At 41.7% G+C, this 23,019-nt stretch overlaps 2 protein-coding genes across 2 annotated transcripts in view; one reads left to right on the top strand and one right to left on the bottom strand.

Moving 5' to 3' along the window:
* The window catches only part of cacng2a (calcium channel, voltage-dependent, gamma subunit 2a), a 55,816-nt gene extending 43,881 nt beyond the window's left edge, over nt 1–11,935 (bottom strand). Inside the window, exon 1 of the mRNA XM_061090369.1 lies at nt 11,710–11,935. Within this exon, the coding sequence (XP_060946352.1) occupies nt 11,710–11,935 (226 nt within the window). The remainder of the gene's footprint in view (nt 1–11,709) is intronic.
* A 7,445-nt stretch (nt 11,936–19,380) lies between these two features.
* Nucleotides 19,381–21,544, top strand: LOC133022921 (apolipoprotein L2-like). Its single transcript, XM_061089823.1, has 3 exons — nt 19,381–19,907; nt 19,971–20,108; nt 20,650–21,544. Exons 1-3 carry the CDS (start codon nt 19,381–19,383, stop codon nt 21,542–21,544), a joined length of 1,560 nt encoding a protein of 519 aa, XP_060945806.1.
* Nucleotides 21,545–23,019: the final 1,475 nt, after the last annotated feature.

The raw sequence follows: 23,019 nt of genomic DNA, 5'->3' as shown, positions 1-23,019 counted from the left end.
AAAAGAATCAATGGTGCTTGACCCAACGTCTGTCTGAAATTACAGCACTGTCTGGTTTCTTTGCCTTGTTGTACAGGAAACAAATAAATCACACTGGACGTCAAATACCAAAGATATCTGATACCTCAATTCCCCATCAAGATTTGTATATGTGTTTCATACACGCACACACACACACATTTGATCCTGGGCCATCTGGACAGGATCACCTTCATTTGCCCTGTGCTCCGGCTTCAGGAACCTCCAGCCCTCCGCCCTCACCTCGGCCCAGGCCTGAGACTCTCGGTCTGGGGAGGTTCTTCCATGACGCTCGCAGAACTGTCAGCCTCTCTCCGGCTGGGTGTCAAGAGGTGGGAACGTCTTTGTCGACGCTGTTCAATTCTGTTTGTCCTTTTGTTTCTTAAGATACAATATTTACATCAGCATCAGCAACGGTTGAACAGTTGAACTGTTCTGTCTGAAGTGAAAATCTTTTTTCAATAATAAGCAATAAAACTGTAAACTCAAAGCACTTCACTGAAATGCAGGAGAGTTTTATTGTACTGTATTACTTTTACAGGCGTCCTTTGCTGAGTCTGTTGAAAGTCTTTCTGTTGTATGGATTCATTTTTGCATCTGATCTGATTTATAATCCCTTTGTGCTTGGATTTTTGGAATTCTCTTTCCTTGAACCTTGAGTTCATCATTTCCTGTTTACTTTGTACAACTACTTGTACAACTGCCCCGCCTTCATTAGTTTCATCTGTCAGGTTTACGCTCTGTATTTAGTTTTGCCTCAGATCCAGTTCATCTCGTCAGTTTCTCTGTCAACGTCTCCTCATGTTTATTCTCCCGTGAGTTATTGACCAAATTTTGTTTTCTGACTTCGTCTTTGATTCTTTGTGTGTGTGTGTTTTTGGAAATGTTCATTGAATCTGACTGCAAACCTGTGTATAAAATGAAAGGTGTCTGCATTTTTGGCTTTATTATTATTATTATAATGATTATTATTAGCATTGTTATTAGAAGACAGGGGCAAAGCCTCCAATAGACCTCTGATCTGTCCCCTCCGCCACCTCTGAGATGATGCAGTGTGTTTGGGCTGCGTTCTGACACAAAGCAAACACAGTGTAATAGATTGCAAATGAACTGCACCACAGACACCGCCAATTAATCAAAAGGCAGATTGCCGTACTTTCTCTGTTCTATTGAAAAAATATACAAATAAATAAATAAAGGGAGTGAATCGCACCTCCTTAAAATGAATGGATTGTATTTGCAGTTAATTATCATTTACTAGAGGGTCTCTCTGGGATGTTTGCAAAGCTTAAGGATATGGCTGGCGGAGTGGAACGCAGGGGAGCTCTGCTGCGATGCAATCGGAGATTGGCCTGCTGGTAATTACACTTTCATTGTAAGAGGATCAATTCTATGTAATCAGAGTGCAATCTCACTGAAAATCGAGTGCTTATCCAAACTGCTTCAACCTGGAAACTTAACATTTTCAAGTGAGCAACATTTGTTTGATAAACAAAAGCCAAGAGCAAATACACAGCAGCAACTGTGGGCTATAATGAGTTCTCTTCTTTTGCTCTTGACCTCTGACCTCTGAAAACTGCAGTTGTTTGAAACTCACTTTGTTTTTATCTGTTTATTTTTTTACGCTTCAGTCAAAGGAAAATTAAACCTATAATTTTCATCTAATGCTTATTTACAACCGGACAGTTGTTGTTGATGACTCACTAAATTATTTTGTCTTTAAAATGTTTGAATGTAGAAGAAAAAAGGTGCCGTTATATTTCCAAACAGCCCAAGCCAATTCACATAAATGTCTTCTTTAATGAATAATTTCGTTACACAGTTACCCGATTAAATTTTTTAAAATTATTTGCCTAAAATTCTCTTGAAGTTTCTCATTGTCCAAGGTCACCACTTCAATCCCAGAACATTTATGAATGAAAAAGAATAAAGAAAAATGCTGAAAAAATTGACTCTTAACAATTATTAGCAATTTAGTGGATCAATTATTTGGTTAAAAAACAAGTTATTGCAGCTCATCCTCTTTCGTCTGATTAATTCAGGTAAATGTATGCGAAATGTGTGTTATTGACTGATGCAAGACAGGTGTGAAAATGACTTTGCTCTTGCAACTCTGCAGCATCAGTCATGTCTTCAATCATCTTTCTGTGACAAACAATCACAGCTCTGGTCAAAATTTGCCATAACATGGCTGAAATTTGTAGCTTTTGCTCGGCAGTTGTCACTTGCAAAACGGATGTTAGATAACTATAAAGATTATTTTCTGATCGAGCTTATAGGTGTGTATTAAAACCTTTCTTGTGCCAGAATCAAATGGAAACATGTTGAGTCACAGGAACAGTTACGGCAACATGAAAATGCTCGTGCAAGCAGGTGGAGAGCAGTCCGTGCTTCCAGTGTCATGCTGGGGTGGCACCCAGTGTGATCACACAGAGACTGGTCCAGGGTAGGTTTTTTATTGATTTGTTCTCCGGTCATGTCGAATAAAGATAGATCCCACCCAACAGCACCCAGTGCAGCTAAAAATAACATGTAAATCAAGGCTAGAAACACACCTGTAGTCCTGCTGGCTGTGATGATGATGTGCGGATAATTGTTATCTTGTAACTTAAACAATGCTTCTCTTTAATGCTCAATCTTCTGTTTATATTTTTCAAATGTATAATCAGAAGGCTCTGTGAATGGAGAAGCTGTTGTTGGGGTCTGAGAGGCAGAACAGGTGACAGCATTTATGGGAGAGGGCCACCAAAGTTTACTGCCCCTCTCCCATCGATCAACGCCATCTGAGCCATTAATCATTTACTAAACCAATTACAGTGCCATCACACCCGTCCACCATCCATCTCATCTCTGAGGCTCCATCGGGACGACTGAACGCTGCCACCAAGACATGACTATTAATACATAAGGGTCATAAGGGTGTGTACTGTAAACCTCTGTTGTCCTCTACAGTCTGATATAACTCATGATATACGGTTTCATTTGTTGTTCAGTCTGTTCAGTTTTCGACTGTCCAGTGCAAATTTTGAGGCTTTTTTCTGGTCCTGGTGGTGCAACACTACAGTAACTATGTATGTGTAGTTTATAACAGAAAAATTTTACACAAGTTTAGTAGTGTGACATCTTGCTAAAGTTCTCAACCGACAGCAGCACTTAAAAAACTGTGGAGGCTTCAGGTATAACAAGGAGTCTGTGCTGTAGTTTTTTTATTGAATTGTTACTTATAGCTGTTTCAACAGGTTATTTATAGACTTGTTGGACCTCATATTGCACTTTTAATGCTGACAAATGTACCTATAAGTTTGTTGAAGGTAACTTTCACACATACCTTGTTTGATTTGGACCTTCGGACATTTCAGTTTAGTCTGAACCAAAGTAACAGGTGCAAAAAGTTCCTAGGACCATGGTCCAGACTAACGGACCAAAATTTTGTGCAATCAAAAGAGGTGGTCCTGGTCCAGATAATTCAATGGCTGAATTTAAAACACACTGACGTCAGTCCTTCTACAAACCGATCGATATCAGGTATAGGTAGATGCAGCCCACGTAGGGCTCACGAATGTACTTTTTTACTGTTACCATGGCTACAGTTGGATCATAGACTGTACATAAAGATGGACAACAAGTCTCAACTTCTTCCTGTTTTACAAATAATGACATCATTTGGCGTCAGAGTTTGTGCTGTAGTGATTGTCAATCAAGACATTTCATCCCATCTATATATAATCCAATAACTAGTTAAAACAAAACTTATCAGAAAAATGACCACTTGAACATACATCAGTAATATAGCAACTACCTAAAATGATGGAAAATGTATTTAAACATATTTTGACTTTCTGGTTTGGTCCATGTCCTGTCTGCTAACATGAAGGGGCCGGGTTTATCATCTATACTGCAGCCAGCCAGCAGGGGGCAAAGCAGATGATTTGGCTCCAATTTGGGGAGTTATCATGTCGCCTTAAATCTGTGATTTAAATCTACACCCATATTTGTTTCATGGATACTATAATGACTAAAGGTGCCGAGACGTGCATCAAGAAACAGAGACACTTTTTTTTGTAATATTACAGCTAATACAGGTATTTGTAATATTGCACATGCATACAATAATTTGAATAAAAACATCATGCAGTTACTGTTTAATTACTTCAACACAATACCAGCATATAATGATAATGTGTCCTGCACTCAGGGGCCTGAGGGGTGTCTGACACCCAATACTGGATGTACTGAGTCCATTTAGCGGTCTGCACCCAGTACATACTGAGGGAAAAGAAACACTCAGACATGTCAGCACAAGAGGAATTACACAAATAATGATCTTATATTCAAGCTCGAATGTTCATAAAACACATCACATTCCTCACAATGCCCATTGCTGCAGCTCCTCTTTTCAGCCTCTGTCTTCTACATCTGGTTTTAGCTCCTGTCTCTTTAAGGCTCCACTCACGATAAAGCCCAGTCTGCTCTGATTGGCCAGCTGGCCGACTCTTTTGTGATTGGTCAACTGCTTCCAATAGGTCTGCCAATGTCTCACTTTACCTGGATTTGTTAGGAGGCTTTCCAGACAAGCCACTGGCCTGTATCATGCAAATGTAAGGCATTGTGATGTCACATGAAGTCACTATGGCGAGAAAATATCAGGCAGACTACTGAAGAGGTGTTTAAGGACGTTCAGTCTTTTCTGTGCAGGAGGGGAACTCGTTTTATCACAGACTTTGGGGGATTTTAACTTAGCAGAACTTTAAAAATGTAGAATATTACCCAGTAGAGCACATACCTCCACCCAGGCCTAACAATCCCCTTAAATTCAATCCAGCTGCCCCAAATTTACCCACACTCATAGATATCAGTTCCATTAATGTACCTGATTTCTTTCTCATTCAAATGATTGAGATATTTTCTTGGAAAACCATGACAATTCTGCATAATGCCCTATCCCACAATGTTAAAAAGGTGGTTAAAGGTTAAAAATTTTTTCAGCTGTTTTTGTGTTATCTTGCTTTAAATCAAGCCGATTAACAAACCAATAAACAGGGGTGAAAACACAACCCTCTTGGTGCAGGTGGAGGTAATAACCAGTAAAACACACTATATTGTAAAATATTGTAAAAACATCATATGTTTCCTTTAACACAACATACAAGTCAAAGAAATACACATCGTTTACTTGGTTGAAAGTGTTTTATCATAGCAGCACTGTTATCAAACCTACTTTGATCAGGGAAGCTACCATAACAGACCTAACGCTGCACTCAAACACAATCAATAACCTCTACACTGATACCCTGCATCCACAGTGTGTTTGTCCTGCACGGTCCTTGGCCCGCTGCTGGCCTCAGCCTAAATCCGTTATGTCTGGCCCTGCCTTTGTGGGCAATAGAGATGGCAAGGTGGAGACCAATAAAACAGATGTGTTGGGCTGAGACCGTCTGCAGTCTCAGCGGAGCTCCAGCAGAAGGCTAAATGAATTCCATCCATCGCCGGCTGCAGGGCAGAGTGACAGTGCAGAGCAATAGAGCTCAGTCACTTTACGCAGGCTGTTAGCAGATGAGGGGCTAGTATGCCCAGAGTAGTGACACCATGCTGATGGAGGAGAGAAGGGGGCGTTTCTGCCTCAACAAGTGGCGCCGCATACATGTTCCCATCCACAGCGCTCTCAACTTGTGTCAAACTATAATCTGGTCCATGCTGCTGGGTGTGCAGTGGATCGGCGTCATAATGCAGCATAATGCCACTTATGAGCCGGGACATTAGCCTGGCTGGGCAAACTCAAGCTGAGTAATCCTTATCTGATTGGACGATGAGACTAATCCCGCTCTCCTCTGCCGCTCAGTTATCTGCTTTTATCTCATCCTGCCTCTCTGCTGCAGAGAACACACTCACAAACATGTACACACACACACACACACACACACAAACACACACACACATACTCCCACATGTGTTTTCAGCTGCATGAATGTACACTACATTGATACTCCCACATGCTCATACATAAAATCATGAGGCAGGAAGCGTGAACTGTGAACTGAGTGACAAGAGCTGTGGGAGGCCACACTGAAGTGGCAGCCATGTTTGGTTAAAAAATTCAAACAGGAAAATCATTTTTTTTTAATGTAGAATGTAGAATTCCTTTTTCTACATAACCTGCGTCGGGTGGAAAACGGTCACAAAGAAACAGTCGCCATGGCTACGTCACAAAATGAATCACCAAAACACATCATTACAATCTATAAACAAAGGTCAAACTGCTGCTAAGCCCCTGCTCTGATTACATCTGAGATTTTTCTGAAACTGAAATCTCTGTAAACAGTGTCGTCTCACATCAGCTGAGAGAAGATCTGAGTTGGTAAAAAGACAGATGTGTTCATCATTTTTCTGATGTTGTCATAGAAAAAAGCTCTCTGGGCAAAAATGGGCACTGTTTGCCCTCAGTTTTACCTTTAAGGCCACAAACTGTGCAGGAATCAAGCATCTGGTTTTCCTTAAGCCTTTCATCCAAAGACATAAATAAGTGTATCTTAGTGTCTCAGACCCATGTCTTTCCAGTTCTTGCCTCACTTCATTGGCTGACAATATCATTTTGGATGATTTTAAGATTCTTTTAATAATTTTAAATGTCATTGGTTGAATAATGAACCTTAACAGACACGTTAATAAAAGACAAAGCATCAGAAACGACGTTGGCCCTCCTTTATCACATTTCCCCCTCCCCGATTCCAAGTGTCTCATCCTGCAACTACGGAGGAGTCCAGGGGTGGCGCTGTACTAAAGATGGACGCCTCAGGTTAGCGGCAAACGCAGCATGGTGCACCTAGCTTAGAGGGCATGGCCGTGCCGGTGAATCAGAGTCCTCCAGGGGCCAATTCATCAGCAGGGTCTCTCTCTGCACCCACACTATCTGAAACCTCAACTGTGTTTGTGGATCCACAATAACTGAACATAAAGAGCAGTTTAAAACATTCCAAAGTATCAACAAAACAACGTTGTAGTAAAAATAGGTACAGGTTTCCCTCAGAGAACTGAAATAGTCAGAGCTACTGTCTGGAAATCCTCTCAAGCTTCAAGCAAAGCCTTGTGATATTATTTAAAATGGTCGGTGGCTTCATCCATATGATAGGTACACATTCCCGTCTGTTTATCTTCCACATATAAGGAACATTCAGTGAGGGTGGTGTCTAAGCACATGCAGCATGCAGGAGGCAGTAAATTAGCCTCCTCTTTTTCATCTTGAGATATTTGTATTCTTCCAGTTTCACGTCAGGCACATTAGATGCACCATCAGCACGTCCACTCACTTGCTGGGAATTTTTACTGCTGGACGTTTGCATTCTCACATAAAGCCCCTCCTAATAGTAAGTGAAGCAAAGGTCAGAGTGTGAGAACCCAGTGTGGGTCTTCCTTTCTCACAGGTTCCTCTCTGGCAACTGGTTACACAAACACAGATCCACCCGTGTCCACTATTCAAGCTCTGTGTGTGTGTGTGTGTGTGTGAGTGTGTGTGTGTGTGTGTGTGCCTTTGCTGCCAAACACACAGTTTACAAGCTCTACTGTGAATAGGACACAGCGATCACAGCCTCAGCCGGCGCCTGATCACCAGGAAGACTTCATTTGAGCCGAGCTGGGGGAGAGATGAATACTAGTCATCTTGGCACTTTGAATTAATGGAGCTGAGGCCTAATTAACATCTGAAATGCAAAACTTGATATCACTCCTCCTGACTCTGTGTGCTGAAAAAAGGCTGCTTATCACTGGCTCTCCCACAGCTGCATCCGCTCCCTGCTTTTCAATTTTTCAATTTCCCCCCACTTTTTTGGTCTAAAATGTACAAACTACCTATAATTAAATGTACTAGCTTTTTAAAACCCAATTTCCTGAGCGGGAAGTCATCTGACTTAGAATTTAAATGAACCTGACCCCAGTAATGAAATGCGCTGGCCTCCTTTTTTTCCCACTCTTCTGCTTTTTCTGGGGATCACTCATGAATCACAAATGACAAATGTGGGTTTATTTCCTGCCATTTGGATCCTTTATTCAAAGCAGGAGGCTCATTGTGTAGACACAAAGCCACACACACTAATCCCAGAGTGCGACATTTTGATCTCATCTTGACTCTTTGTTGTTTTATTTGCCAATTAAATGATGGCGTCCTGGTCATCATTACTCCAGCTGTGATTAATCCTATGTGCATTAATGGAATCGTTGCGGGGACAGAGCTCTGTGTCGGCACTCAGGGTTACATCCCTGAATATTCACAGAGCTCTTTACAAACACACTCACATCTGGACTGAAGAGAGGTTTCTGCTGCCAGCACCTGAGCAGCTTCTCTGAAACAGCTGATGTGTAGATGTTGCAAGTGGATATTTTGATTTCAGTATCAATAGTTCTCCTCCTGATACTTACCTACATTAATGTGACAGTTTGATCCAAGGAAAACTTGTTTTGTTGTTTTTCATTCTGCTAGTTGTATAAAACAACTGCTTATTGAAACATTTTAAAGATATTTAACTTACAATTAGCATTTCTATTTTCATTATGTTAGTGAGTACTTCTAAAATTGTAATTTTCATTCCAATACACTCATTTGATATTCACTTTGCAGATGATGATTACCATTAACCATGAACACAGGTGATGCTTGTCTCGTATGTCACCGCGTTGATCACTCTCGTGTTTTTGCTATAATCTTTCTCTGAATGTTGAGTTTCTGTTTTTGTCTGAAGCATCAGAAATATTTCTTGGACGCTTCCTAAACGTTAATACGGAGATGAAAATCATTATTATGCAGCATAATCAGTTATGCGACTGAGCATAGTGGCTCCAGTCCACTTGATGGCAGTAATGCACCTTTGAGTCAGTTTACCAACTGCCAATAAATAACTTAACTCACATCTCGTCTTGTCCACACCACAGAAACAAATGAACGTTATAGTAAAGACAAACACGCTCATGTCCCGCCAACTTACTTCTACTGAAAGTTGATCTCAGCAGCTCAGCAGTAAGTGTACATTAGAGGCTGTTATTCCTTTTATAAAGAAAGAAACATAATAGCATGTTAATCAGCTAGTCATATTAAGTATTACTAATGCAGCACATGTTGGATTTCGTGCTGTGAAACTGTTGGCACAGGTTGTTGCTGATGTTGGTTACTTTTGAATTTTGCAGAACATGTCATAGTGACACTTTGCATAAAATCAAATGGGGTTAAGGCACAACAAACAAAACCAGGAATCTGCACAACTCAATTGAGTTTGAATTAGGTACAATATCAATGATGATATGAAAATCCTGAGCCAGTGTGTGGTTTGACCATTCTGGGCTACAGTGGAAACACAGCAGACTTCATGGAAGAGGACCTGCTTCTGATAAGAGCTCATTCTGAGATAACTTTTACAAAACAAATCTTAGTTTCAATGACTGTTGCCTCTTGAGAGCACTTGAAACAAGCCATCAACTCAATATTGATAACGGACTCTTCTTCTTGGAGGAAATATCTGGCTCTACAGCTGCTGTTTGATACTGGACATTGGATTTTCGGGAGCAAATTAAGATGTGAGAGTGGTGAGAAACGTTTGAGGAGCAGACGACTTAACACTGAACTGAAACTAACCATACATCTCTATAAAGTTGTGCATAGCAGACTCAGGAGCTAATTACCTCCCCATAAGGAGGTTCTATATTCGTCAGTTAGTTGGCAGAATAATGCAAAACCTACTGGACAGATAACCATAAGACTTGGTAGATGTGGTGGGGGACAGGTAAGAAAACATTACATTTTGGTGCAGATCCAGATCAGGGGGCAGATCCATGCTATTTTTTTATATTTCTTTATGTGGTAGGGTGTTTTTTAACATTTTCATTGATTTCTTAGAGAAAAATTCATGGCTCTTGATGAAAAAAATCTGGTACATTTCGATGACTGATATTTATGAGTATGTACAATTTGGTGCGGATCCAAGTCAAAATCTGGATCTACTTAAATGTGGTTGTGCTTGTTGGAGTTCCATGCTGCCTGAGGGCCATTGGAGATCTCGGTAGGTTTGTTACTACAAGTGACCTCTTTCACACGGTCTTTCCATTGTCATTTCCTATAAGTTGTTACTATAAAAATATTGATTACAGCTGCATTCAATTACACTTGTTACTTCAAACCAGGTCCTGAGCTTTGACCAGAAGGTGCACTGAAGGAGCACAAAGTCAGACACTGTGGCCTTTCAGGATCTCACAGCTGAGATGAGCAGACCTTTAACGCTCTGTGCCCTCACAAGGCTACAGTTGCTCACCCGGTTCCTCCGCCGGGCCGTGACAGGAAACACACCGCCTCCGTCAGATGGTGTGGACTCTGGAGGTGAGGCCGTTTGACACCTCGGAGATCACCGAACCCAGACAGGTCAAAGGTTACATGACGAGCAGCCCTGTCATCATCAAGGGTGTCGAGGAGGTCAACACAGAAACGGCCGCATCTCTGCCGCCATGACTTTTCACGATGAAAACAAACACCCTGTCCAACCTGCTGTTCCAGAGTCACATCCTCTTTAAAGGGACAGCTCCCCTGCAGTTTCCCTTAATTAGGGTGAGACCAGAGTATTGATTTGCCAGTATATCAGGTTGATATATACGATGCAGGTCCCACCCTAACTGCTGCATGTGAATATGTTATTATTTCATGATTTAGATTCTAATATCTGACTGGTGAAACTGTTGCAGAGTGGGTTTCGGAGGGACGGCCTCAGTCTGTATCCAGAAGCCTACTTAACGCTCGCTGCTGGAGCTCAAGTCCTGACCACAACTGCATCAGTCTGGATTTCAAGCCAGAGTTTTAGTCATTATGGTTTATAGCCAAGTTTCTTTCTGCCTTGTTACGCCTTAAAATTAAGCGATGACAACAAACGTGCGGATTTCAAGTGATATTCTTTCACGGATTATTTCATTCAACATATGACAAAGCAAAACGTTTATGTTTTATATGAAGACCAACATAGATACTACTAATCTTGCAGCACAGTGACGGGATTGTTTAACCCGGCCTGCAGGAGATGAAACCCCATGTGTAAAGTTAGAATGAATGGTCTTTATCTAACATTTAGCAGGAATCTTTTTTCATCTGAGTATTTTTTTAAGACTTAAGACATTATTTCAAATTAGACAAGCAAAGACTGGGGAGTATAAACATTGTGATTGCACTTGCACCCTTTAAATAATCATCTGTTTCTCAGACTCATCAGACATATAACCTCCTTCACCCGGCCTGCAGCAGCTGAACTCCCCAAAAGATATGCATTAGTGTGGATCTTCTGAGCAATATGAAGAAGCACAACCCTGCAAAAGGTATGCGTGTTTCATGACAGGGAAAGAGTGATTTGTCATCTTTGCAGGCCCTCTATCAGAGGGATCGACGTTTAAGTTACAGAAATAAAGTAAAACTCATGATCTGGTGATGCTTCATATTTATATTGCAACCCATCAAGGTTGTGTTTCTGGAAATAAGCTCCTATCAGTGCTGGTCGACATCCAGGCCTTCAAACTCCAGCTTCTGTCACACTCATGTTGTGCATTTCCTGTGGAGGCATTGAGAAGCCTCCTTGAACTTCTAGTGTCCTGGAAGAGGGAAGTGCAGGCAGCCAGATCCAAACCCAACAGACAAGAACACGTCAGGGAAAAGCGAGAAAATGTCTTTGCTCTTACCTTCCAAGCAGCACGTTCTCCACAGGCCAGAGTGGGTCATCACCTCCTCGTTCTTCTTGCTGGTCTCGTTCTCGCTCATGGACTTGGACCTGCAGGTGCCACGGGAGTACAGCCAGTAGTCCGTCCCGACTGCGATGGTCATGAGGCTGAAGGCCGCGAATGCTCCCACCGTGGTCAGCAGCATCTGGACACCGCGGTCGAACAGACCCATGTTTCCGCATTCCATGAAAGGGGGACCCCCTTTCCTCTTGATGTACAGGAAGTAAATATTTGAAAATTTGCGGGACCACACCAAACCGAAAAAACGGAGTATACTCGAGCGGAAGGAGAGGGAAGAAGGAGGAGGAGGATGCGGTAGGAACCTTATGGTTGCGTTTGGGTAGGGACCAAAACAAGAGAAAAAAATTCTGGGTAATCTCTTTAGAGGGGAGGGAAGAGAGGAGGACGCAGTTGTGTCTCTCCTCTCCGTTCTTACTTTCAGACCCTCACAAATAAAGATGTGAGATCAGGCAGCACCTCAGCAGGCCTGCAGCTGCAGATTCAACCCACACAACAGCCACTCTGCAAACATGAGCTGTGCAGGATTAACGATGTTTGAGGTGATGCAGGTGAGATTAACCAAAGTGGGAAAAACACAACAAAAACAACCTGTTTCTTGACTTGTAGAGGTTACAGCTGAATTAACATCTAATCTAATGAACCAAAGAGACGGACCTTGGTGTTAGAGTAATTGCAGGCTTACAGTACAACGGTTCTATATGTCTCTTACAATGAGTTACAGTTACTTAAGTTAGAAGCCAGTAAGAAATAAGAATTAGAGATGTGTCCAAAGATTTTCCTCAAGACTCTTATAAGCTAGAGAGGTGACGGTAAACTGGGAAGGGAAAGGAAGGACAGCAGAGAAAGCTCTCATATTAGAGGATCATAAACAAATGAACGGATCCGAGTCCTGATGATAGGAAATAAAAGCGGTTTTATAACGACCTACTGTGAGGACAATATTCGGCTGGCTGCTCACAAATCAACCCGATGGCATGAGGAAATATCGGCTCAGCCAACAGACTCATTAATCAGCGGGCTTTAAAAGAAACGAGCTCACACATAAACGAGAGAAACCTGATAAATGATTATAATTATAATAAATGAAATCAACCGCTTAGATTTTCCTTTTTCCTAAAATTTTGGTCCCCAGTTTCCATATGTAGCCCTATCGCTCTGGGTAGGTTTCCGCCGAAAATGGGGGTCTGCGGTCAGAGGAGGTTCGGTCGTCGACGATCTGGAGAGAGCGGGGAGAATCCAGCAAGGCAAGCCGACCATCACTCGACATAGAGCCGGCAGGAGGAGGACGAGGAGTCGGTGTGTGCGCCGCCGCAGCCGAGGTGGCTTCTCCCTCTTCCTCCCTGGATGGAGGAGGATGCTGCTGCTGCTTCTGCTTGAATATCCAAATGCACCGTGGCAGCTTCACACCCAGGACGGTCCTGTTTGTTTAGCCCTTGCGCCATGTAATAGGAAACAAAATAAATTCTGATGAACGTTACAATCCTCCCGTTTTTCCCTCCTCCTGCTCCTCCTCCTCCTCTTCTTCTTGTTCTTCTTGTTCTTCTTGTTCTTGTTCTCCTGCTCCGTCTTTCTATCAGTGCGCTCTCGGCTGCAGGTTTGGTCGCTTTGCGGAAGGACGAGAAGGAGAAAAAAAAGATATTACACAACCAGGACTTGCACAGCTCCACAGACACACAGAGCTGGTGTTGTCACGATATCAGCAGAGGTTCCACAGGCCACATTCAAGACGTCCAGGTTATAGCCTGCCCCCTCTCTCTATCTGTTTTTATATCAGCAGGAAGACGGTGTTCTGCAGCCAAGTTTTCCTCCTTCTCACCGGCGACGTTTTCAAAGGCAACACAGTGTATGTGTGTGAGCATTTGTGTGCATGTGTGTGTGCATGTGTGTGTGCATGTGTGCGCGCTCTGCGCTGCAGCAACGGTGGCTCGTTGCTGGAGAGATATTAAAGATTTTTTTAATTCCGTCTCTGTGAGTGGAGGGGGCGGAAGGAGGGGGTGTTGCGATGCGCCCTCTCTCTCTCTCTCTCTCTCTCTCTCTCTCTCTCTCTCTCTCTCTCTCTCTCTCTCTCTCTCTCTCGCTTTCTCCCTCTCCCTCTCCATAGATGGATGGAGGACTACCCACATGCATCTGTGCGCACACAGGCGGACACTCGTGCGTGTATGGCTCCTTACTGTCCAAATGTGGCCGTCTTTTACGAACGTCCCCGCTGACCCTGCCGCTCTGCGCCCTGAGCTGATCCGTTTATTTCACCGTGTTTTAAAAAAGAGTCATAATTAATGTGCTTGATTAGTCTCTCTCTCTCTCTCTCTCTCTCTCTCTCTCTCTCTCTCTCTCTCTCTCTCTCTCTCTCTCTCTCTCTCTCTCTCTCTCTCTCTCTCTGTGTGTGTGTGTGTGTGTGTGTACTTGTACTTATGTATTCGTGAAGACCATTTTGAGCACAGACCTTACAAGGTGAGGACATTGGTTTGTTTGTTGAGGGTTAAGAGTTTTAGGGTTAGGGTTAGAATTTGGGTTAGGTGAATATATTTTAAGTGTTAGGTTTAATGTTAGGGTTATGGTTGGGGTTATGGCTGGGTAAGTTGTCACTATGGTTACGGTTTGGGTTAGTCTCCAGGACATCAATGTAAGTCTATGTAATGTCCTCTGAAGTTATGGAGACTTGTGCGTTTGTGTGTGTGTGCGTGTGTTTGTGTGTGGTGCTGAAAGGACAGCTACCTCCATCTCTCTGTTCTGCCACTCTGAAGTTTGCCGCCGCCTTTTGGTCAAACATCTCTATTACAACTGATCAAATTTTTCATAAAAATATATAATAATTATGATTAAGATAAAGATGAATTAATACATTTAATGAATCATCTTCTCAAATCATTGTAACATAGGGACGGTTTCCTTGATTTCTCTGAGATTAATTCACGCTTCTTGATGATAAAATAGTATGACCAGGTGCAGGTAATTAGAATGTGGTTGCAAGGGGACCGGGGCTTGGAGGAGGTATGTGCTCCACTGAGTGACATTCTAGTTTTATTATTTGAGTATTTATTTATTTTCAGTGGCTTTAAACTAAAATTTGCTTGATTCCGTTGTTAAAATACTGTTTCACTGGACAATGGCTGCTCCTTTGTTCAAGCTTATCCACAAACATCACAACAAGTTTCTGGGCAGAGACAAATAAATCGTCATTTTGGTCTCAGTTTTTATTCGTTCACATTCACGTCTGTGTAAGCGCGTTGTGAGCAAGATAAGCTTTGTGCTTTGCTTTTTTCTGATGATTGGGTGTCAGAAATAGGCTGCCCGGGCAGGTTGGACGTCTCCTCATGAAAAAAATTCATCATCATATTTCTCTCAGTCCTCAGGGGCCTTATGTCAAACACTCAGACACATCAGGTCAGGCTGATTTCTGCTGTGAGAGCAGCTGCATGCTGCACGAGACAGAAATATAAATATATACACAGAATATAAAGATGAATCCTAAACGGGTGAGAAGGGGTATACAAGTCTGGCTTAATTCAGGTCACCTAATGGAATAAATATTCCCACTCTTTACTTGAGTGAAACTATCATTAGGTCAATATATAAAAACAATACTCATGATAATACTGTGACATTCAGGAGCAGAAACAGGCAGGTTTTCTAATTTATTCCTCCAGATGAGAACAGATTTTGTTTGTTGTGAAGATGAGAATGAAATCAAATTCTTGTACGATTCTTCTGTCTATATGGACATAAGGGACATACTTTGAAATATTTCTGTTTATTCCAATGACTATGAAAAACTTCAAGTTGTATTTAAAGAGGGAAAGCGTTTTTGTGGTGGACTTCGTTTGCCAAGCTCGAGAGAGTAGATATATTATTTACGGTATATAGATGTAAAATAATAAATTATTTTATTATGTCAAAATTATATCTTTGAAGAACTGTAATAGTATTTTTTGTTGTCTTGTAAACCCATTATGTTTGGTCACTTTAATAACCAGAATGACACTCAGCGGAGCTCATCCCTCTGCCTCGGAACAACACTCCCCTCACATTGGGCTGGATTTCTTTCATCAGGATTCCATGAGAAATCAGTGAATATGTAAAAAAAAAAACACTCTTTCATAATGTTAAAGAAAGAGATAAAATATTCCTAAATCCACCAAAACTTGATGAGCCCATTTCCCCTCCTTCCATCAAGTTTCAAGGAAACAAACAAATTACAAGTAAAAGTCAATAGTCAGAAATAAAGTAAAAGTATATCATTACTATCATTACAATTTTAATTCAATTATGTTATTTCATAATCACATATCATTACACATTTTTGTAATGTATCTGCTTGAGGTGGAGCAAATTTAAGTTGCCTGCATTTTACTTTAAAGAATAGGTATATAAAGTACATAAAACAGAAAAACTTGTTTTCCAGACTGGAGTTACGTACAGCACTTGAGTTAATCTACATTATCAACCCAGTGTTTGTTCTACAGGAGAATACTGTAAACGCTTGCTGAGGCAGATTCTCTCTCTTGCAGATCCACCACGTTTCCCAGAAGAGAGACCTTGAGCTCCGACTAAAGACCTCTCTGTTTCCCCCCTCTGCCAGGATTTGGGACGCCCTTCGCTCTCATTAAACAATTATCCCTGACAGGCGAAGAGGGCCACACAAATCAGGTCCCAGGCCTGCACCCACATCGCTCCCACATGGATTCTTTATGCCAATCTGACATTAACTCAGCAAGCTGCAAATCCATCCCTAATCAGGGCCTTGTTAGAGGGCCCCCGGAGCATTGGCTCGGCGAGAGCTTCTAGTAAACTTGCCCTGGAGAAGAAGTGGAAAAAAAGATGGTCGCCCTTTGAACATTTGTTTCTATCCTCAGTAATTGATCCTGATTAGTTGGAGTCTCTGGGTGTATGGACCCAAGGGCCTTCTGCTCTCCAGGGTGAAAAACATTTCCTTTTTTTAGAAATGCACTTGTGAATGAGCTTTGGAAAGAGTAGGATTTGATGATTTTCTTTAACATTGAAGCATTTGGGGTCCTTTTTTTGCTTTCTTCGTTTTCCTGAATTTTGACCATTTTCATAGAGCTAGTTCATAAACATAAAATCACTCATATCAATGTGGGTGAAGTGTTAAGTCCACAAAACCCTTTTGGAGTTTCAGGGTTAAACAGAGTTGCAGCCAAATTTTATACAATTGAGGTAAATATTCTCGATACATTTGCTCGACAGAGTCAGCTCTCAATCATGACATTTTATCCTGTTTTTATGTGATCAAGTAACTTATTAAAACCAAGCTTGTCAGAAACATGAACACCTGAACATGCATCAGTGTGCTAATAACTATGAGGGTTATATATAGTTATGACCTATGTGACAGCCAGCCACCAGGGGGCGTTCAAAATGATTTGACTTCACTTTTGGTGCTGACATGTCATACAACTTTATTGTCTATGGTTTGATACTATTATGTCACCAAAATAGTAAAGTCCTCAAATATCAAAGTGCATTGGACACACTTTCATTCAGGACATGCAGGAAGTAAACTGCCCTGGGTATAATAAAGCTCCTTTTTATTACTCCTCTTTATTTATGTTTTTTTGCACTTTGGACATAGATAAACTGAAAAGGTTTGTGCTGAGTTTATTGTTGCTAAACAGATCTGTCCTAACAGTTTGACAACATGAACTCCCAGATATAAGATACTTTAAGCAAGCAAAACACACAAATGCATTGCAGCACTTGAGTAAAAGTATACTCAGTTACTTTCCACTGGTGTTTAGCTGCTGTCTTGCATGTGAGGACTCTGCCATGTCATTCCCACTCTGATCACTGAGTGTCTGTGCTGAGCAGAGAGCAGCTGAGTGAGCGCTTTGATATAAATGTGTCCCTGCTCTGCCCCTCGCAAACACACACACACACACACACTGAGACACCAACAACAGACAGTCAGAGTGGACCACTTGTTTCTTTTCATAAACAAATATAATTATTATTATCTTATTTTTTATTTTAAGCCATTTTATCATAAAATAAGTGAAAGCCTGCTTCTTTAATCTGGTGCCTATACTGCGCTGCGTGGTCACACGATTGTTCAACATTCATAACATCCTCAAAAATCATTCTTTTAACAAATCATTTGAGTTATTTTATCCAGTCTACTCTTAAAGCATGTAGAAAATAATGTGCCCTGCAGGTATGGGTGTGGCCCATCCTGCTGATAAGGAAAAGGAAAATGTGTGTGTCAACTTTTTTCAATCCTGCTGAGGATCTTTCAACAAGCCGTCCAGAAACAAGCAGTCGGTTTTTATTGTATCAGAGAGACCAGCGAAGCAACGAAGCCCCAGTAAAGAAATGACGGCAGAAGGGGAAATGTCTGCTGCAAGGTAAAGTTTGACTTTAGGTGTTTTTTATACTTATAGTAACACAAAAACTTATTCCCTCTGAGTTTGTTTTTACTTTTTGGTATCAAATAAACATAGAAATCCACAAGGGGAAAGTAGCCTGGGTACCTTTCCTTAAGTGCTCTATTAGAGTTAAAGTTTTTGTGCTTTTTTAAAACTGCTATACATATTTGATATCTTTAACAACCAACAATTATTTTCCATTTAAGGTAAAGTGTAGTGAATGTAGACACCTGCTGACATTAAACTCCCTCACCTAGACATGTCAACAATTACTTTGAACAAAGGCTTTGACACATGTAACGTGTGTCCTGACACAGTCAAACACAAAATGGAAAGAGAAACAAAACCACCACAACTAAACAGAAAAAACCACAAAGAAATTATAAACTACAAAGAGATACAAAACAACGAAAATGTCATCTGAGCTCTAAGCTTAAGACTTTTTCGTTTTTTTGGGTTTAGATTCTTATTCAGTTTTGCGTTTCCTGTTTAATTTAGAAAATGTGCTCCTTATTCGCTGTCAACTTTCCAGTGTCTTCTTGGATGTATGCCTTGTGCTGTGCTGTTTTTTCCTGTTCCCCTAGTGTTTCATCGCATGTTGAGTTTTGATCTTTGTTTTTTGGAATCCTATTTTGCGTCTGTAGTATTATTTCTGCCGAACATTTTTTTGTTATTTGACTGGCTCCTGCATTCAGAACCTGCTTTTCCCCTATTACTGACAAACAAATACACTAAAAACTACAAAACAACACCAAACAACGACAGAGAGGCTAAAGCACCAAAAAATAGACAAAACAATTAACTGCAAAGACACATCACATAAAATATTAAACAGAGACAGAACGACCACAAACAGAAAAAAAACAACAGCAAAAAGACACAATCACGAAGATGAAGGTAATGCAATTTGCCACTTGCCAATAAAGCACTTGCCAATAAAGCACAAAGAAGAAGAGAAACAAAACCATCACCAATATAACAAACTGACAACATTACAACCACAAAGAGACATAAAATGACTACAAAACAACTACAGGCACACAACAACCACAAAGAGATACAATGTCACCACAAAAAGAAAGAAATCAGACAAGACACAGTAAATGATCTACAAAGAAACAAAACATCCACAAAGAGACAAAAAGGCACTTCAATTTTCTGATCGAGATACATTCAGTGACATTTTCTGCTCAGGTACTTAAATAAAAGGTCCCAAAGTGATTGATGCTTTATGTCTTATTACAGAAAAGAGCTACAGCAGGTGTTGTGCCGCTATGTCACAGACACACTCATCTACATCGACACTGTAAGAGGATTCTGTGAGGACGTCTCTGAATGGGGGCTCCAAAGGGAGACCGAATTAAACATGATGATAGATATCAAAGAGAGGGTTGACAACCATGTTTCAAAGTCAGGGAGCCATGCAAAGCTGCAGGAGGAGCTGGCTGCTGTGCTCAAGGACACTTTGGTTGGCCTGGCGAAGCTCGAATACTTCCTGGATGCAGTGGAGAAGTTGGCGGTCACTTCGCTCCATGTGTTTACGGAGAACCAGGCGCTATCTTTGCCCAAAGGGATCACCCTCGATTGTGTTCAGGTTGTCATCACTGCGGCACGGCAGATCTGCCCTCTCCTCCTCAAGTTCAAAAGAGATGCAAAAGTCTTCTTCCTGCCCAGACTTCAGAATGTGGAAGTGTTCTTGTATGAGCTGGACAAGTACATACGGACCACGCAGAAAATCTGCAAGACTTTAGGAAAAAGGTGAACAGACGTGCAACAACATGACACATTTAGCAGTGAGTAACATTTAGTGCAGGAAGTAAGTGTAACTGTCTTTCACAACTCCCTCAGTGACTTTCATTTGAAAATGACGACGGAAATTGTGGTGAACTTCGACTTGGATCTGTCTGAAGATGACATGCGGAGGATACTTGATCATATTAATCAGCTGGATGAGATCAGGTAAGTGTTGTTTTAGCTGCATTGAAACTACTTACTGGACTTGAGTGCAACCTTTGTTACAGCAGATCATACAACTCTTCTGAACAGATTCAGTAACCTGGATGGCCTAGAGACGGAACTGCTTTTAATTAAATTTTTTCATTCAGTTCTTCTATTGCATTCATGTGATGTGGGGTCCCACAAGACTCTGTCCTTGGCCCTTTTTTGTTAAGCCTGTATGTGTTGGTCATGTTATTTATCAGTTTACTCCTCGTCAGAAAATCAAATACTATTTTTATTCTCTCCACCGCCTTTTCCCACGCCTGAGGATTTAACCGTTGAATCTGACAGCGTAGTTCCCTGCAGGCTGGGCGATAACTGGTAGAATTTATAGTCATTGGGAGGGAGTTAAAAATTCCAGAAGAAAGTCCAGGAGAAAAGACAGATCGGCAAAAACAATCAGCACAAGGACAGGGTATTAAAAATGTGACAATGTTCAGTCTGTGGCGCCTTTAAGGTGCATTCGAAACTTTGAAATTTGAATTTATTTTGCATTCATCAGGATGAACAAGGACTTCAGGGTGGTGTTCTTGTTTCAAGAGGAATCGTTTTGTGACTTCATCCGTGTCTTCAGCAAGCGACAGGACAGGATGCTGGAGTTTCTCAACGACCTGGAGGAGGGGGCTACTCAGCTTGACAGGATGAGTAAGGGGGCAAAGATCTCCGGTGTGGTAGGCAGCTCGGTTGGGGCGACTGGAGGTGTGCTCTCCATTGTTGGCTTGGCGTTAATTCCTTTTACGGCAGGGGTTTCTCTAGGTCTGACAATGACAGGGTTAGGTATGGGAATCACCAGCGGAGTAAACAGCCTTGTCATCATCGCCACAGAGATCCGAGTAAATGCAACTCAAAAGAACAAAGCCATAGAGGTTTTCCAGAAATTCATGGAGGATGTGCAGAGTCTCCAGGAATGTCTAGACAAGGTGACCAGTCAAGCCGAATTGGAAGGGAGTATCATCACAGTGGCTCTGGGAGTTAGTAAGGGTCTTAATGAAGTTGGTGTTAATGCAAAAGGTATTGATTTATTAGTTGATGCTGCCTCTGCTTCTAAGTTGTTGAGAAGCCAAGAGTTGATTACAGGGCCTCTCGCTCTTACCAAGGCAGCCAGGGCAGGTTTCATAGCACTCAATGCTCTCTTCCTTGGCATGGATATATTCATAATCTGTAAGGACAGCATCAGTCTGGCAAAAGGCAGTGAGACCGACAGCTCAAAGTGGATCAGGGCCAGAGCTACTCTGTGGAGCTCAGAGATGGATTCATGGAAGGGGATCCACGACTCCCTGTGTGAGGGCCAGGAGAAGTCAGAGAAAAAAAAAGCTCTTCTGGAGACACCATTTTATCCGGAGATGGATGTGAAGAAGCAAAGTAAACTAGAACTGGAAGAAAAACTGTTGTGGTGAACACAGTAGTGCTCAGTGCAGAGAGAGTATCTCTGTATTAGGATTTTCACAATTCTCCACAAAAGTAGCTAAATGGAACCCTGATAATTTGCCAGATTTTGAGGCTCCAAAGTTGAAAATCATTCCAACTAAATATGGTGAGGTTGCCACCAGACCCTTATAAATACGGCTCCCCATTACATTAACATGAACATTAAGTCCAAGACCATTACTAAGATTGGAAGAGAAAATAGAATTTGGAATTGAAAAGAAAAAGTCAAAAAGAAAGGTGTCTAAGAAGGATATCAATGAAATTTAAACACATTTGAAAGTACTGTGTGTGTGGAAGAAGGAATGTGGATGCAGGGAAAGAATAAAGAATCCAAAACAAATGCTGTGAGTTACCCAAGGGAATGTGAACTAACAAATTAATCTGCACAGAGGTTTCTTTGTATCCTACAGTGCCTCAGTGTGTTAGAGTGGACCATGATCTCTTCTGTGCCTCTCTTCGGGGACCTGAATTGGCTTCAGCCCCAGCCGGTTCACCTCCACCCTATATTCCTCCACCAACAACTGCCCATCCACCAGACTCCACGAACAGAACAGCAGACAACGCTGCCACACCAACTCTGCCAATGTTTGAGGAGACAGTGGTTTCAGAGGAAAGGGCAGAGGCAGAAAGAAAGGACATTGTGGGCGAGGGAGTGTCTGGAGGAACGGGGTGGAGCTGCTCAGGCAGATTTGAGGAGGGGGGCCAGGAGAGAGCAGTGGAAACTCTGATTCATTCGACGCCTGAGATACATGGTATCACACCCACACCACACAAACAGGATAGGGAAACACACACATTGATATTAAAAGCAATCACATGCTTAGAATTAAAGCATATAAAAAGTTTATGTTCTGTCACAGTGCACGTGCAACTGTTCATCTGGTCACTTTAATGTCGTCGACTCATCATCTTTTGTCTCAAATGGCTGTTGCGATCATCTCCGCCTTAAAGGAAATCCCTAAGACACTGTGAGCTCAAGGCAAACATGACGTTGGCTTAATATAACGCCTAAATCTGACTTCAAGCCCTGCCAACAATAGTATCCATTAAAAACTGAAGCCATTACAGGCATAACTCCAGTATTTGAATCATTCCGAAAAGTAAGAGCAATCATTCCATTGAATCACTCACCAGTACGCACGCCTATTTTTCACAGGAAAAAACTAATTTGCAATTTGTTCTACAAAAGTAACTTTCCTGGGTCATGTGATCACAGCAGAGGGCAAATCCCTCTCATCAAAACATATTGAGACTAGACCGAAGTAAAACAAAGACTTGAGTAAGACTATGCACCTCTGAGTTCCCTATGAGCAACGAGAAACACACATATAATGTAGATATCAGGACTTCACCCCTGTTGAGTGAGGCCATCCATGTTTGTTTCTACCTGAGACAAATCCCTGCTGCTTTCCATGATTCTGTTACAAGTGTGATTTCTAGTAAT

The sequence above is a fragment of the Limanda limanda genome, chromosome 17 (genome assembly GCF_963576545.1).
Source record: "Limanda limanda chromosome 17, fLimLim1.1, whole genome shotgun sequence".
Taxonomy (NCBI): domain Eukaryota; kingdom Metazoa; phylum Chordata; class Actinopteri; order Pleuronectiformes; family Pleuronectidae; genus Limanda; species Limanda limanda.
This window is presented reverse-complemented; position numbering and strand designations above follow the sequence as displayed.

Coding starts and splice junctions, on each gene's coding strand:
- LOC133022921 (XM_061089823.1), top strand. CDS start 19,381: ATGTCTTATTACAGAAAAGAGCTACAGCAGGTGTTGTGCCGCTATGTC. Junction 19,908..19,970: donor TGCAAGACTTTAGGAAAAAG/GTGAACAGACGT, acceptor GCAGGAAGTAAG/TGTAACTGTCTTTCACAACT. Junction 20,109..20,649: donor AATCAGCTGGATGAGATCAG/GTAAGTGTTGTT, acceptor TGCATTCATCAG/GATGAACAAGGACTTCAGGG.